General features: G+C 36.3%; 1 protein-coding gene across 50 annotated transcripts in view; it reads left to right on the top strand.

Moving 5' to 3' along the window:
- Ppfia2 (PTPRF interacting protein alpha 2) overlaps positions 1-17,692 on the top strand; it is a 474,298-nt gene that overhangs the window by 290,218 nt on the left and 166,388 nt on the right. For all 50 annotated transcript variants that reach the window (XM_063263774.1, XM_063263778.1, XM_063263775.1 and 47 more), the window contains one exon: positions 7,518-7,619. In XM_063263774.1, coding sequence (XP_063119844.1) covers positions 7,518-7,619 — 102 coding nt within the window. The remainder of the gene's footprint in view (positions 1-7,517; positions 7,620-17,692) is intronic.

Below are 17,692 nucleotides of genomic sequence, written 5' to 3' on the forward strand. Positions count from 1 at the left end.
CCCTACCTACCTACAAATAAGTTCCTGTCATCGAGAAAGATAACAATTACACCAGAAATACCCAACTCCTTTCAGAATGCTATGGTCCACAAGTACAAGGTAATTCCAAACAAGCCTGTGAAGGTTAAAACCACAGAGGGCCCTCAGAAAACACAGGAGGACCAGCAGTCTCAATTAACCTGGACCACGAGATCTCTCAGACTGGACCGCCCCAAACAGGCACCATACTGATATGAGGCCCCCAACACTATACAGCAGAGGACTCCCTGGTCTGGGTTCATTCAGAGAAGATGCACCTAACCCTCATGAGACTGGAGGACTCAGAAAATTTAGAGGTTTATTGGGATGGGGATGGGGGGTAGAGAGATCCTCATAGAGACAGGGGTGGGGTAGGGAGAAGGTATGGGATGTGGAACAGTCAGAGGGTGGACTGAGAGGGTAAAAAAATCTGGAGGATAAAACTTTTTAAAAGATTAAATAAAAAGAAGGAAGAAAAAAGTAAAGTGCCAGCAAGGGAAATGATTTGACTTACAAAATTTAAAGAAAGAAATGAAAATGAGACTTTCTTTTTTCCTGTAAGTCCTGTTTCCAAGCAATCTGCACTCTATGATATACGATTCAACAAATTACAGAACACTAGCCCCTGGAGGATCTCCTTATGTATCTGCATATAAGGGCTAGTGATTGACAAATTATAGTTTATAGAGCTGAGTGCAAGTAGGCTACAAGACACATTTCAGTGGGAGGACAGTAAGTGACTCATTGTAGAAACATGGCTCACAATCACACAGCCTGGAGCTGCCTGACAGCACCGCTGTTTGATTTCAACAAACATCCATGTTTCACACGAATCCAGTTGCCTTGTCAGGAAAGTTTTGAAAACAGAAGTTTAACAAGTTCTAATGTACCTATCTGTCATTGGTTAAAGGCTTTTACAGTTTGCAATGTTAGACACACACTTCTGTTCCAGCCCCCAGATCACTGTGCTGTGGTGAAAGATCCATCAGGCAATTATATGGAGAAGTCAAAAACATCTGTAGCTAGGATATGCAAAAAGTAAATCAAAAGGCACAAAATCTTTGCATAGAGTTGGGATATCTTTCATTTTAATTTGGGCAGCCTTATTTATAGAGTTTGGTTAAAACCCTGAGTTCTGTTGTGCCTGTCACATCGCATTATTTATGCCAGTGATTTTTCCTTCAAGCTACCTCGCCCAGAGCTGACCATGAGACATAGCTGTTTTACACAGTAATTGCGAATGACAGCTTTCCCTGGGTTTATCTGAGTCTAGGAGCCAGTTCTAGAAACAGAGGTCATAAGTACTACAATTTATTGCATAACATTAATACAAACATCCATATACATATGTACTATGTATACTGGTATGATATGGGAGCATGTATTTATGCAAGGCAGACTCTCTGTTGCCATAAAATATTTGTAAACTAAGTATTTGGAGACATCTTAATTTATAACTGCTTTAAAGACATCATCGTTCTGTGTGCTGTGCCCATCTCGCTAATACAATCTTTCTATTTTCTACTTAATTTAGAAGGTATGTCTCCTGGTCTGTAGGATGATATACTTACCTTTGTATGTGCACATTTATGTGCAATTATATAAAAATGAACACAAATTTTCAAAGCGCACTTTCCCCTTTGCACTCTAAACAAAGAAGAGCCAAGCCTTCAAGAATTCCAAAACATAGTAGAAGGGAATGGCACAGTCTGAAGGCATCTATAGTAAATATTGTTGTACAGCTTCTTGTATTCCTAGGAGACACACTCTCTCAGTAAAATACATGTTTTTTTTTTTTTTTTTTGGCTCTTACAATGTCTCTTTTCTCTTTTCTACAATGATCTCTAAATCTGAAATGCTACAGTTTTATTGTCGATGAATCCATTTGTATTGGCTACACAACCACACATACACACACACACACACACACACACACATTTATGCATACACATATGCAACAACAATTAATGAAAAAAAGAGGACGTGAATTTGAGAAAAGAACAAAGATAGGAAGGCAGGAGATTTTAGAGATAAAACAGTGAAGTTGGAAATGATCCTATTAATTATAATCACAAAAATTGAACAGTAATTATTAAAGTTAAAAAGTGTTGATGTTTCTATTTTGCTTTCAGACATGGATGCCTGTACCCATCTGTGTTCTAAACACTTCCCTGTGAGCTGGTTTTTGAGTGTTACCAATGGTTGATGAATACAGTACAAAATGCTTATTTGTATTTGGGGAGGGCGTGGACAATGTTTAGTGAACCTGATACTCAACTCATCCTTCAGTTTCATCATCCCTCTCAGCCTAATGGCCACCCATGAGTCTGTAACTGGTACTTTATTCAGCTATATCACTGACGAAATAGGACCAATGCGGGACTTATTAATTAAATGACTCACACAATAGAAATTCCCTTCTTGGCATGTAGTTTATGACTTGCTTCCTGAAAATTTTGCTAAGTAAAATCTTTTTAACATTTAGTAAAGAAAAGTGTGTGTGTGTGTGTGTGTGTGTGTATGTGTGTGTGTGTGTGTGTGTGTGTGTGTGTGTGTGTGTGTGTGAAATCTCTGCTTTCACAACTAAACTCAAGTAAGAAGACCATATGAAATGAGTCAGGAAGATAGAATGACTATTGAAAATCAAGATTCAATGAAACAGATGTGAGCGTAGAATTGCTGCACCTGTTGAAGGAGTCCTAACGGTGGTGGGCAGAATTGAAAGGAGCCTGAGATGAAGTGAGGAAAGGACAGCACTGTTTTCAGTCTACATTCTTCCTTCTTCTATCCAGGTTACTGTCATCAAGGCTCATAGGCACAAGACCTGAATGAATATCTATTTTCTGAGATATGAAGGGACCCCAACAAAAACTGGCTCAATGTAATAAATTGATTATGGAGCTGGGAAAGTTGGTGCACACCTCTAATCTCAAAACTCAAGAGGCTGAGAAACAAAATATGTGCTTGAGGCCAGTCTGACCTACATCTCAAAACCTTGTCTCAATATTATTCAAAACCAAATACAAAAATCAGAACAAGCCACAGGAGAAAACCTAACTGGATATAACTCATTGGACCAACAGTTACCATTTGAGATATGAACAGTGAAGAGACTTGCATTATGAATGACTCTGGTTCACCATGGTACAGATGGAAATGCACAACACATAGCACCGTTAGGACCCAGAGTAGGTATATTTTTTTTCTGGTGTGTGCCAAACTGACATTTTTGCAGATACCGTCACATATTAAAATGGGTCTGGCTAGCACTACTATTTTTACTATTCCAATCTATTTTTATAAGTTTTCTCATTTTGTTCTCTGAAAAATAAGACTGCCAAGATCAATAAATAATATAATAGATACATATTTAATATTTAAAAGGGCATTTCTTGTTTAAAATAAAGTTACCATAACACCATATCGTAATAGAGGGGTAGAGGCTTGGGTAGAGAGATGGCAAACTAGAAAAATTAACTGAAGTAAAGATACTTTATATTTTATTTGTTTACAGACTTATGCCTTTAAAATAGGAATACAAGACTGTACATGAGAAATGTCATGCCACCCTCAATGTTTTTAGAGACATTAATGGTAAAGCAATTATTTTATTTATGTTTTAAAAGGAACCAACACTCTATAGCATGAATCAACTTTGTGGGACAAAGGTTATACATGTGGTTAGAAAAGTTTTCTTCTAACCGAAAATAGTAAGAGTGGCAAATATTTGTGTCTAAATATATTAACTGTAGCTATCTTTCCTCTAACATTCTTTAGGCAGTACCTAAAACAGTGCAGTCTTCACTGTGTGTTCAAAGGCATGTGAGCAGTATTCATGAGTAACCCCAGACAGAAAACTTCCTTGAGCCTGAGATTATTTTATGGCATTGTGTTTTGTAGACTTCTACCACTCTTTAAAATTCCAAGGAAAACATAAACTGAACAAAAATAATTCTGGTTATTGGAAAAGTAAGAAATCGCCAAATTATAGTTGGGGAACAGAGTGAATAGCCTGGAGAAGTGGATGTTTCTGTTGGTAATGAACCTGCTTTTGTATCTCATATGTCTTAGAGGAAGTTGAGCTTTTCCTGTGGACCCCTTTATAGACATCCCAAAATGTGAGCAAAGTTTTAGTTAGCATTTATCCTTCATTGACTTCGCTTTCTTGTAATACCCTGTCAACTGTTGTATTTTGAACTCTTTTGACAAGTGGGCATCTGACCTAAGCATTGTACTCCTTGCATGAGATGCCAACATGTGGAGTTTCTATATCAGTTTATTAATTTCCTATAGCTATGACTATGTATGATTGCCAGTTCTTGGCTCACAATCTGTTACTTTCTCACTGCTATGTATAAATCTCCAATAGCAAGCTATATAGCATATATTATTTCTTAAACCCATCTGTTTATAGATGTTCTTCCTGGAATGTTTAGAAATATGTTTAAAGAATATAATTTTAGGTACACTAGACAAGAGAAATAAAATATTGTTTATATCTGTGCTTCTTGAGGAGGACCAATGTGATGGTGTTACTAAAAAACAAATGATAAAACTAAAGGAGTTTTCCAGAGCATCAAGTTCAGTAACTTAAATAATAGAAAATAGTTCTGTGATTGTCTTTCCCTTCACAAGCACATACATTTAAGTACATAGATTCTCACTTATGTTAATGTACTTCATGTTTAACACAAACATGTTACCACATTTTCATGAGTTGACCGACTCCTAACTTTTAGGCATACTGCACACGTACTTGTAGAAGCTATATAGTCCAGAGTAGATTCCTTGAATGCTTTCTTGAATTCTTAGTCCCCAGGTAACCATCAGTCACACACATGAAATAAGATACAGCAGTCAATAATATTACTTTGGTGTAGGGTGAATATCAGATAACAACAAGAAAATAATAGGAAAAGAGACAATTTATTATCATTTCTTTCATGTAAATGAAATTATAATGCTCTTAGAAAATGAAGGATGTCTAATAAATATCACCTCATTATGAAGATCAAATTTATAAGTTTAGCTAATCATTTATTTATTCTTACAACAAAGATTTATTGTTTGCTTACTATTTTTAATAGTCTAGAAATTATGCTTAGCCCTAAGGGTATGAAAACAACCTATAACATGGTCATACTAAGTTACTATAAAATACAGTGAGGTATAACAGAACATTAATAAAGCAAGGTAATGCTTAAATATTAATGATTTATGAAAGAATAGTGGTGAGAATAAACAGAGATGAGAAAGTGGATAGTTAGAGATAGATGTGGGAAAGTGAAGTATTCCAGTAGTAACAAAATGTACATCTGATATAGATGGTTCAGTGAGCAGTGTCCCATTTATCTCTCTCATATACCCAGTGGTTTTAAATATTAGTACCAGTATAGCACTATAGCAACTGGTCCTGAGTTCTTGAGAATAATGGAAATCACTCAAATATGAATTTTGGGTATTGAGTTACACTAAGTAAAACAACCATTTCTAGTGAGTTTTACTACTTAGTATCCAACATGGACCATGGAGTACAGTATGTACTGAATAAATATTTGGTATCTAGATGTACAGGTGGATAAATGGATGGTGGATGAATGGATAATGGATGCTTGCATGCATGAAGACATGATACTTCTGGTATATGAAGTCAATGCATCAGATATCAGAGTTGTAGGACTAGAGTAGGTAATTCTAAGGTTTTGTGTATCTAACAGGTTATTGATCAGTGTCATGCTCTGCCACCCACATACTGAAATGAGTAAGCTCTAAAATAGCTTATCCAGTGTCTAACTCCAAACACAGAAAGGCACAGCAAGCAACACAAAACACAAACCATTTAAATGGTCGCTCTAATATAATTCATAACATACACAATTTTGAAAGGTTCTCAAGTTTTGTTTGGTTTATAACAGTTGCATTTTTTGGAAGTAGAAATATGTAAATTTCACAAAGACTAAGGGACAAAGTACAAGAACAAAAACTTATGTCAGAAGAAAATTAATGAACAGGATGAAATCATCTTAAAGGAGATAAATAGCCAATATGCATAGCCAGCTGTGTCAATAATTCTCTTGAAAATAATACAACTTGTGTAGTTCTCAGTTAGATTTTCATATCACACGTGAGGCCTGTTTCTATTTTACTTTCCGTTGCTGAGACAAACACCATGACCAAAACAAGTTAAGGTAAGAATGGGTTTGTTTTAAGTTAAAACTCTGAGATCACCATCTTTTATTGAGGGAAGTCAAGGAGAAACTCAAGGTAGGAGCCCTGAAGGAGGACTGCTTGTTAATACATTTTCTGACTCACTCTAGATTTTCAGATACAGGTCAGAACCTGCCCCCAAATAATACCACCCTGATTGGGCTGGGTCCTCCTATCAATTAAAACAATCAAAACAATCTCTCACAGACATGTTCACAGACAATCCTGTTAAAAACAATAGCTTATTAATTGAGATTCCTTTAGGTGACTAGACTATGTCAAGTTGAAACTTTTAACTAGGACATGAAATTAATAAATAATTAATAAAATATATTTACTATTTTAATAAATTAATAAAATATAATAATAAGTGGAAGAGGAAGTGCCTAGCAAGCCTCACAAAGGCTTGAGGTACCAGGATCCAGGGGGCCCCACCTGCTCAAAGGTAAGGATTGTGCGAGGAGCTGACCGTGATAGGGGCAGTGAGTTGGATGTAAAGTAAATAAGTAAAAAATTAAATTAAATTTAAAAACAAACAAAAAAGAAACAGAAAGTCTTGACCTACCTCATGAATAAGAGAATATTAAGCTAGCTAAAAAAATAAAAAATTAATTAATTAATGCACATTATATTACATTTTTAAATTAATACAATATAATAAAATGTATCAATAAAATATAATATGCTTTATTTAATTTAATTACTATTAAGTAATTAATAAGATATAAATTAATAATACTTTATACATTATTAATAACATAAATTGCTTGATGTTCTTTCATTTGTGAGAATTCAGTCATTGTAACACTGCTTGATATGATGTGCTATTGAATAGTATGAAAGTGTTGCTTAATTGTGTGATATTAGCTTGTGTAACAAATCTAAATGACAGCATATTGGTCATATTGGTCATGGGTATGTATTGTGATTGTGATCTACTTTATCATGTGTGAAACTTATAAATGAATCCAACTCTACGATTAGATAACTTGATTTCAAATATCATTAAAGTATTTTAGCAATAATTTACACTAAGTTAAATGTAATGTGATACTTCTGAAATATATATTTGATGAACACATATAAGCAGCATATTATGCAAATCACAAATGTCATGGATTAGTTAGAATTGTAAATCAAGATGCTTAAACGATAAGAGTATGTCTTGACCAGCTAGCCAACTACATGAGTTTTCTTAATTTTTTCAATGTTTATGTCTTATGTTATTCCCACTTGAAGATTTTATGTTTTATATTTCAAGTACATCTTCAAACATTTTTACCCCCTTCTAGGAGTTTGCTGCACTGACTAAAGAGCTGAATGCTTGCCGTGAGCAACTTCTAGAAAAGGAAGAAGAGATTTCAGAGCTAAAAGCTGAAAGAAACAACACAAGAGTAAGTATTAAAGACATCTCTTGGTATCTGGGCAGAGCCTGCAGTCAGGTATCAGGATCCAGTTTTAAAATCTTGCAAAGACTTTAGGAGTGCTAAAGTAAAGTTCTAAAGTTGTGTTGGTTCCAATTCACAGTCAGTTACTTTTAAAATATAGAAACATGGTAAAATACCCAAAATAAAAAAGCAAGGAAACCAAAATTATAGTCTCAGCTAAATAACTATGTTGCCCTGCAAAATGTTTCCATTCCTTCTGGTCTTTGCTTCATTGTCCTTTAAAGGAGCTTAGGTGATGGGCTGCTACATTGCAGTGACCTGCGTTTGATCCACAGTTCCTTCTAGCAAAGAACTTAGTTAAAATAATAATAATAATGATAATAATAGAGTTCCAATTGGATAGCTGTTAGAACAATCTTTACCAGTTAAAAGAAGTTTATCCACATTTATTTCATCAGATGCACTTTCATATGATCATAAATGCAATTTTATTATTAAGAAGGTGAGCTAATATTGAGCATTACAGTCTTCGGGGGTTAATCCTTTGAAGATAAAGTGATTAGCAACCAACTTACTTTGTGCTTGGGCTTAGAGTGTTACACAAAAGCAGCTCCAGGGACAGTGCTCTGTCTCCCATAAGAAGTGGACTTGCTTGCATGAGGGTCATACCATCAAATTCACTTCTGTCTTCCTTCATCAGGATCTGGTTGTATGGTAAGAAGAGTTCTCACCTGTGAATTATACATGTGAATCTGTTTTCATCAAGGCTTTGGTGAGCCAGTCACATAGAATGGCTGTAATACAGCATCACAAGGACAGTTTAGATCGTGTGATGGAAGTTCTTGTTTCTCTCCCTGTGTTATAGTCCTTTTTAAAAAACCAGTGCTGCATTCCCATGCAAATTTACCTCTGTCTACCATATTATTTATTCTGTCCTGTCCTGTTATTTTGAACTGTAACATGTTAATCTTCATTCAGAGTACAGACAAATTTTAAAGTAGAGAAATAGATTCCTTTGGTTTTATTTTCAAAGAATCCTCACATTAAAAATGCATCAGAACATTTTGCTAGCTACGTCTGTGCTTCTTCTAGCTATGTCTTTTTATTCTATAGTCATTTATTGCTGTATGCATTCATGCAAGGAAAATAATGTGTTTATCCCCATTTTATAGACAAAGCACATCAAATGTATCATAGGCCACGTGGAGTAAAAGGGCAGAGGACTAGAAAGATAATTCAATATACGTAGAGCCTGTGCCATTGGCAAAGACCCATGAGGCCACTGGGAGAGCTACGTGCATTGTACCCACTCAGGATCTCAAAGATTTATCATGGCTTAGATGAAACCTTGCTCGAGTCAGCACCCTGCTGTGTAGCATATGGCATTTTTAAAATTGTTACTGATGGAGATTTGTTTCAGTAGCCAGATTATTAAATGCTTCGAGTCTACAAGTACATTCAACTATTTATCTACAAAGGATCACAGGAGTACAGTAAGCTAACCTAAAATACCCGCTAAGATCAGAGAGATCTATAAGTTTTTTTTTTCAGGACAACAATAGAGTTTTTAATTAGAAACAGGATTAATAGCTACTAATATTTAATAATGAGAACAAACAAATTTTTCTATCTTCCTTAAAGAAGTATTATCAAGATATTTTGTTGGTGATTAGATCAAAGCAAACAAATTCCTAAACTCTAGGAAACATTAATTCTTGATAATACAAAGAGTGATTAGACCACATACTACTTTTGATCTCCTTGATTACATCAAAACCAAACAAGAATAAAACTGCAGGACTAAGATTCAAACATATCTTCCTATTTCTTCCAAATACCAGTTCTAATGAATTTTATAATTTGTTCAAGAAATAGTGCATTTATCCAATCAGAGCTGAGACTTATGGTCATGAATAATTTTTGTCACTGAAGAAATGTCCAGTCCTCAGTCAAGAATTAAGTGAAGGAAAGAAATCAAAGTTCAATTTGTTCTAAAAACTATCTGCTCTCCAAGTAATTAAATGCAGGTATCCAAGTAAAGTAATAGTGAGCATGATTATACAGTGATAAAACTTCAAAACCTATCATGTACATCTATAAAAATACACAAACAAGTTTATTGCTTAATATTTCTATGCCCATGAGAATATAGAAAAAACATAAAACACCATTTTTATTCAAAAAATTTCTCTGCTAACAGGTGGTGGTGGTAGTGGTGGTGGTATTTGGTTGTTGTTGTTGTGTTGTTGTTGTTATTGTTGTTATTGTTTAATTTTATTTAATCATGTTTTTACAATCCAGATTTTATCCCAATCCTGGTCCACCCTCTGACTGTTCCATATCCCCTAACTCCTCCCCACCAACCTACCACCCTACCAGACTTACCCAATCCCTGGAGCCTCCAGTCTCTTAAGGGTTAGGTTATTCTTCTCTGACTAGACCCAGACCCTGTAGTCCTCTGCTGTATGTGTGTTGGTGACCACATATCAGCTGGTATATACTGTCTGGTTGGCGATTCAGTGTTTGAGAGATCTCCGGGGTCCAGGTTAATTGAGACAGCTGGTCCTCCTACAGGATCACTCTCTTTCTCAGCTTCTTCCAGCTTTTCCCTAATTCAACCACAGGGGTCACCAGCTTCTGTCCATTGGTTGGACATAAATATCTGTATCTGATTCTTTCAGCTGCTTACTAGGTCTTTTGGAGAGCAGTCATGATAGGCCTATTTTGTGAGCACTCCATAGTCTCAGTAATTGTGTCAGGCTTTGGGGCCTCCTCTTGAGTTGGATCTCATGTTGGGCCTGTCCCTGGACCTCCCCTTTTCTCAGGTTTTTCTCCATTTTTGTCCGTGCAGTTCTTTCAGACAGGAAGAATTATGAGTCAGAGTATTTGACTGTGGGATAGCAACCCCATCCCTTACTCGATGCCCTGTCTTTCTGATCGAGGTGGGCTCTACATGTTGATTTGCATTTCCTCCTTACTGTAGGGCATTTCATCTAAGACCCCTAACTTTGAGTCCTAAGAATCTCTCACCTCCCAGGACTTTGTTACATTCTAGAGGGTCTCCCTGCATCCTACCCCCTGAGGTTGCCTGTTTCCATTCTTTGTGCAAACCCTCAAGACTGCAGTCCTTTTCCCCCACCCAATACCTGATCATGTTCCCCTCTTTCCTTTCCTGTCCCCTTTCCCACCCAGGTCTCTCCCTCCCTCCCTGCTCCTGTGATTACTTTCTTCTTTCTCCTAAGTGGGATTGAGGCATCCTCACTTGGGCCCTTCTGCTTGTTAACCTTTTTGAGTTATGGTCTGTATTCTGGGTATTCTATACTTTTTTGACTAATACCCACTTATTAGTGAGTAAATACCATGCATGTCTTTTTGGATATTAGTTACCTCACTCAGGATGTTATTTTCGTGTTCCATCCATTTGCCTACAAAACTCATGATGCCCTCATTCTTAATAGCAGAGTAGTTTTCCATTGCGTAAATGAACTACATTTTCTGTACCCATTTTTCTGTCATGGGACATCTGGGCTGTTTCAAGCTTCTGGCTATCACAAATGAGGCTACTACGAACTAGATGGAACATGTGCCCTGTGGCATTGGGGGGCATCTTTTGTGTATGTGCCCAAGAATGGTGTAGTAGATCTATTTCCAATGTTCTGAGGAATCTCCAGATTGATTTCCAGAGTAGTTTTACCAATTTGTAATCCCATCAGCAATGGAGGAGTGTTCCACTTTCTCCACATCCTCGACAACATGTGCTGTCACCTGAGGTTTCAATCTTAGCCATTCTGATTGGTGTAAGGGAGAATCTCAGGGTCATTTTGATTTGCATTTCCCTAATCACTAAGGATTTTTAATCGATAGATCCTTTTTCATTTTTAAACAAAAATATCACAATATAGACAAGGCAGCCCTCACACTTGCGATATTATTGCTTCAACCTGTCAAATGCTAGAGTTTCAATTTCATGATTTATGTAGTTATATCTTTTATTATTGTTATTATTATTAACTTTGTTTATTTATTCACTTTACAGTCTAATAGCAGCCCTTTCTCTCCTACTACCTCATCATGTAAGACCTCCATCCATTCCCCCTAGAAGGAGAGGCTCCCATCTGTTAACCCAACCCATACCTTCACTTCCTATCCCCACTCCTGACCCAACACATCAAGTTGCTGCTGCATTAGACACATCATCTCCTTCTGAGGTCAAACAATAGGATCTGGAGCAAGAGGAACACTCTTTCACTGCTGGTAGGAGGGAGCAAACTTGTACAACCACTCTAGAAATCAATTTGTCAATTTCTCAGAAGTTTGGGAATAGTTCTATCTCAAGACTCACCTATACCAATCTTGGGCATATACCCAAAAGATGCTTCATCACCCCACAAAGACACTTGTTCAACTATATTCATAAGTAGGTTCCTCTGCTTCATTTGATGATAGACTGTATTCTTTAAGCCAAATGAACTTTTTCTTCTTGAAGTTTCTTTTCGTCAGTATTTTATCACATCATCAGAAAGCAAACAAGAAGTATAGGACATATATATCCTACAAACAGTTGTTCCAGTATAGTCAGGAATACTTACTAGAAAAAATTAAGTATGTTAAATAATTTTAAAAGTAATGCAATTGAGATGCTTGAGCATGAAATCAAGAAAATTAAAAATTTTTAAAAATATTTCATTAACATGTTTTCTTTACTTCCCTCTTTCCTGTACTCTCTCCAGGTCCTAACAGGAAGGAAGGGTTGTACCTTACAACCCTTGCCAGGTCCTTCAGAGTTGATGGCCTCTGCTTATTGTTGTTTATTAATTTACTGAATATGTTCAGTATAGACTGACCACTTCGTATTGGATAGCCAATCAGAAAGCTTCTTCCTTCCTTCAAGAGGTCAATCTCTCTCTCTCTCTCTCTCTCTCTCTCTCTCTCTCTCTCTCTCTCTCTCCCTCCCTCTCTCTCTCTCTCTCTCTCTCTCTCTCTCTCTCTCTCTCTCTCTCTCTCTCTCTCCTTTACCATCTATCAGTTGCCTATAGTTATTTTTCTAGGGCTGCGACTCCAAGAGATGTTGCCTTTTCACATTAATAAGCCCATTGGTATTTCATTATGTATACTTTATTGTGTGTTTATGCAGCCATATACTTTAATGTATCATGGGCATGGCTTCTCTCTCATTTTTGGAGACACAGATTCATAGCATACTTTCTGGTCCTTTGTCTCTTCTGATCTTTCTGTCTCTCATTTTGTGATGCTTCTTTAGCCTTAAGAGGAAGAGTTTTCTTAGAAATAGATCAATTGTGACTAGGATGCCTTGATCTCTGCATTCTGACCTGTTCTTACTTTCTGTAAGCTCAGGTAGAACATTATAACTAAAATATTTCGATAATCAAGAGTTACTGTTTTATTATGTGATCATACAACAGACAAACAAATCCATAGAGCAGTATGAATGTCTATTTGAATGCCATTTTCAAACAAAAATATTTGTCCAAAGGTTTTGTGATTAAAATCTGATTTGAATCCAGATGCAATACACAGATGTAAAACATAAAATGTTGTAAACATGAACACTGATCCTTTGGCTTCTTTTCCTGTTAATTTTGCTTTGATTTCTTTTTCTTGTCTTATTGTTTTAGCTAAGATTTCAAGTTTTTTTTAATCCAGTGCGATTTTACAGTATAGAAAAGCCTTACATATCTTACTTCTTAGTACAATAGTTTCTGTCACTGAACGATTTCTTTCATTCCCAGGGAGCTCAGAATCTATGTTAGGACCAGCATCTCTTGATTTTTCCTCTTTTTCCCTAGAGAACTAGAGTTACCAAAAGTTTGTAATGTAAGTTCCTTCCTACCAGTATGCCTGAGTGAAGACAGTGTTGCTTTGACCATCTTGAAGAATATTACCTGGGAATAATTTCTCTCTCTCTCTCTCTCTCTCTCTCTCTCTCTCTCTCTCTCTCTCTCTCTCCCTCTCCCCCTCCCTCCATCCCTCCCTCTCTTTCTCATTCCCTCTCACTCTGTGCATGCATGTGTGGTATATAATCTATATGTGTCTTCAGGTATTCATGATCATGTGTGTACCTATGGAGCCCAGAAAATATCCAGTGTTACTCTACACCTTATTTCCTATAGTCAAAATATTTCACTAACTCCCATTTCCAGCTAGACTGGCAACCAGCAAGCCCCAGTAGTCCTCTACCCCACCCCACCCCCATTCAAGGGATGTCAGGGATGTGGTAACAGAAATGCATGTGGCCATTTGCATATTTTTACATGGTGATCACATGTGCTCTTGCTCTTACCCTCAGGCATTCCCTAACCTTTAAAGTCACTGGGATTTTTGTTTGTTTGGTTTTTTTCTTCATAAATTATTATATGTTATACAAAAGAATTAAGTATTTTAACATAATTACTTAGTCTAGGATCCTACTGAACATTTTAACTATGTTTTTCATACAATAAATTTTGAGTAGTTTGCCCATCACCAAATCTTGCTAGATTTTGCAAATCTCTCTACGCACCTAACTTTATGTTTTTATTTCTCTCCTCTCAAACTAAAACAAAACATAGAAAACAAAATTAAAAAAGCAAGAAACAAACAAATCTCTACAAAATCCAAAGACAAAAAAATCAAAAGCAAACAAATGAATTGAATGTACCCTAGTGAAAGCATTCCTTGACTATAAAAGATGGCCAATAAAGTTCATATATCTCTTTAGTATGAACCCTCATTAGGATTGCCTCCATAGTGTCCAGGAAGTTTGCACTGCACTAGGTTTCCATACCACCCCTCAAATATGCTTTTAATTCTAGCCATTTTCTGTACTCTGTCCCTCTAGCCCATCCTCCTCCATCTGATTCCTTCAAATCTATCCATATCTGCCCCCTGGCCACCCATAAAATCTATTTTGTTTCTTCTCCCAGAGAGAACCCTGCATCCCTCCAGACACCTCCTCTTTGCCTAATCCCACTCAAGATGATGGTTTATTTATCTTTCTGTCTGATCCATTTGCCTGAAAATTTCATGATTTCATTTTTATCAGTTGAGTAGTATTCAGTTGTGCAAATGTAGGATATTTTCTTTATCCTATCTGTCTAGGGACATCTAGGTTGTTTCCAGTTTCAGCCTATTACGAATAAACCCTCAATGAACTTAGCTGAGTAAGTGTCCTTAAGGGGAATGAAGCCCAAGATTAGTGTCATGGGTGAGGTAGATTGATTTCCAATTCTAAGGAATTGCCATATTGATCTCCATAGTGCCTGCACAAGTTTGCATTTCCACCAGCAGTGGAGGAGTGTTCCCTTTATTCCAAATCCTCACCTGCATGAGCTGTCACTTGTGTTATTGAACTTAGCCATCCTGACAGGGGTAAAATGAAACATCAAAGTAGTTTGCATTTCCCTGATGGCTAGGATGTTGAACATTAATTTAAATGTTTCTCAGCCATTTAAGATTCTTCTATTAAGAATTCTCTGTTTATATTTTTATTGCATTATGTTTAGCTAATTTCTTGAGTTCTGTATATATTTTGGATATTACTCCTCTCTAAGATGTGAAGATGGTAATACTTTCCCATTCTTTAGACTGCAGATTTGTCCCATTGACAGTGCTCTGTGCCTTACAGAAGCTTTTCAGTTTCATGAGGTTCTACTTGTGAATTAGTGCCTACACTCTGGGTGTTTTGTTCAGAGAATCATTTCCTGTAATAATGCTATCAAGGCAAAACCCACTTCCTCTTCTGTCTGGTTCGGTGTACCTGGTTATATGTTGAGGTCTTCCATTCACTTGGACGTGAGGGTGATAAATATAAATCGGTTTTTATTCTCTTACATGCAGGCATCCAATTTAGCCAGCACCATTTTTTTTTAAAGATCCTGTCTTTTTCCCAGTTTTTATTTCTGACTTATTTATAAAAATCATGTGTCCATAAATGTCTGGATTTATGTCATGGTCTTCGAATTAAATTGTATTGATCAACATTCTGAATTTATGGCAATACCATGTGGTTTTTATTACTATAACTCAGCAGTACAACTTGAAGTCAGAAATGGTGACATCTCCAACAGTCGTTTTATTGTTCAGAATTATTTTAGTTATCCTGGGTTTTTGTTTTTCCATAATAAATTGAACACTGTCTTTAAAGGTCTGTAAAGAATTATCTTAATATTTTGCTGAGGACTTTATGAATCTGTAGATTGCTTTTGGTAGGGTGGTCACTTTTACTATGTAAATCCTACCAATACATGAACGTGGGGATCTTTTATATCTTCTTCAATTTCTTTCTTCAAATATTTGATGGGTTTATTCTGCAAGTCTTCCAATTGCTTTGGCAGAGTTTCCCCAAGATATTTTACACACTATTTGAGGCTATGAACAAATGTTTTTTTCTTGAGTTCTTTTTTTATTGTTTGTCACTTTATATAAGAGGGTTAATGTTTTTGTTTTTGTTTTTCTTTTTATTTATTTATTTTTTTATTTTGAGGGTTAATTTTGTATCTAGCCATGTTGCTGAAAGTATTTATCAGCTGTATGAGTTCCTTGCTGGGATTTTTAGGATTATTTATGTATAATACCATTATCATCTGCAAATATGATACTTTGATTTTTTTTTCAAGTTGTATCCTCTTGATCTCCATTGGTTGTCTTATTGTGCTAGCCAAAACTTCAAACAACAAAAAACAAACATTCACATACACACACACACACACACACACACACACACACACACACACACACACACACACACAAAAGAAAAACAATACAAACAAACAAAAACCAAACCAGAATTCTATCTTTCACAAAAGAAACCATACGAACTCTATCTCCCTTTTCCTACCTTGAGGTCTTCCCTCTCATTTTTCTCAGAAGCTTCCTGCTTCACTATGGTTTCCCAAACCTGTATCAACAAATCTATAATTGCATTCTGTATCGCCAACTTATCTTAGAAATCCACTTTTGTGGCCACTGAAACCCTCAAGCCATTTTCTTTTGTTGGGCATTGCCATCTCCATGGCATCCTGGGAAGCTTTATCATTTTTTTTTATTGAAATGTACAAAGCCAAACCCTTTGAGGGATCTGGTTTCCTGTCAGTGACTATTCTTAGGTGAACAGAGCCATCACATAATGTCTAAGTGATGTTTTCACTTAAGTCCTTTGACAAATTTTGGACAGCTGTTTGCTTCCATTACAGCATCAGGGAACACCCCCCTGATGTTTTGCCCTCAACTCAGTGCTTATTTCAAGAATATTATCCTTCTTTGTCATTTTTAAGGAAGTTACTTTTATATATATTATACCTACACACACACACACACACACACACACACACACACACACACACACACACACACATTTTATTACAGCCATAGGGCAGCAGGGCATTTTGATAGAATCTGCTTCCACAAAGACTCACTGAAGAGTTTGTTCTGCAGCTCTGTGATAGGATGGGTGCTTAAAACCTGAATATCAGATTTACCTCTCCAAATACTTTCTTTCTGGAACTCTGTAGTCTTGACTTTAGTCTTTTTCTCCAGGGAAGCAGGCTGACTCTTTTGGTCTGTTCCAGCTTCTCTTCAAAAGTTTGGTTCTACATCTGTTCCTGTCTTGGGTTTGATAGAGCAATCGTTTTATCTTCTTCCAGCTTGCTGACTAATTTGATCTTCAGAGCATCTTCAGACAGTTATGCTAATTTATCCCAAGTGACTTCGTAAGGCAGTGGTTGGCCTTAATATATTCTCAAATATCACTTTATGTTTTTCTGTAATTTCTCCAGTTTGATTTCAATAGCAAAGGATTAAAGTGGTGAGTTCTAAAGCTTTTTACTGGCCCTCAGGAGAGGGCCCACACAATCCCGATGTACCAATTCTGAACCCAGTAAGAAAAGAAGTTTCAAATAAAAGTAAAGATCACTGGTATCATTTTTTAACACTAGATTTGTGAGCATCCAGATTTTGAAGGGAGGTTGAAAGATGTAGCTGGTTTTGGGCTTCCTGAATTCTGGTTCTTGAACCCATTTTCTTTCTGATCATTTCCCCATCCTTCCAAATTCCTCATTTTCCTCTCTTCTTGGCACTTTTTT

Source organism: Rattus norvegicus, chromosome 7 (genome assembly GCF_036323735.1).
Source record: "Rattus norvegicus strain BN/NHsdMcwi chromosome 7, GRCr8, whole genome shotgun sequence".
NCBI classification, from domain to species: Eukaryota; Metazoa; Chordata; class Mammalia; order Rodentia; family Muridae; genus Rattus; species Rattus norvegicus.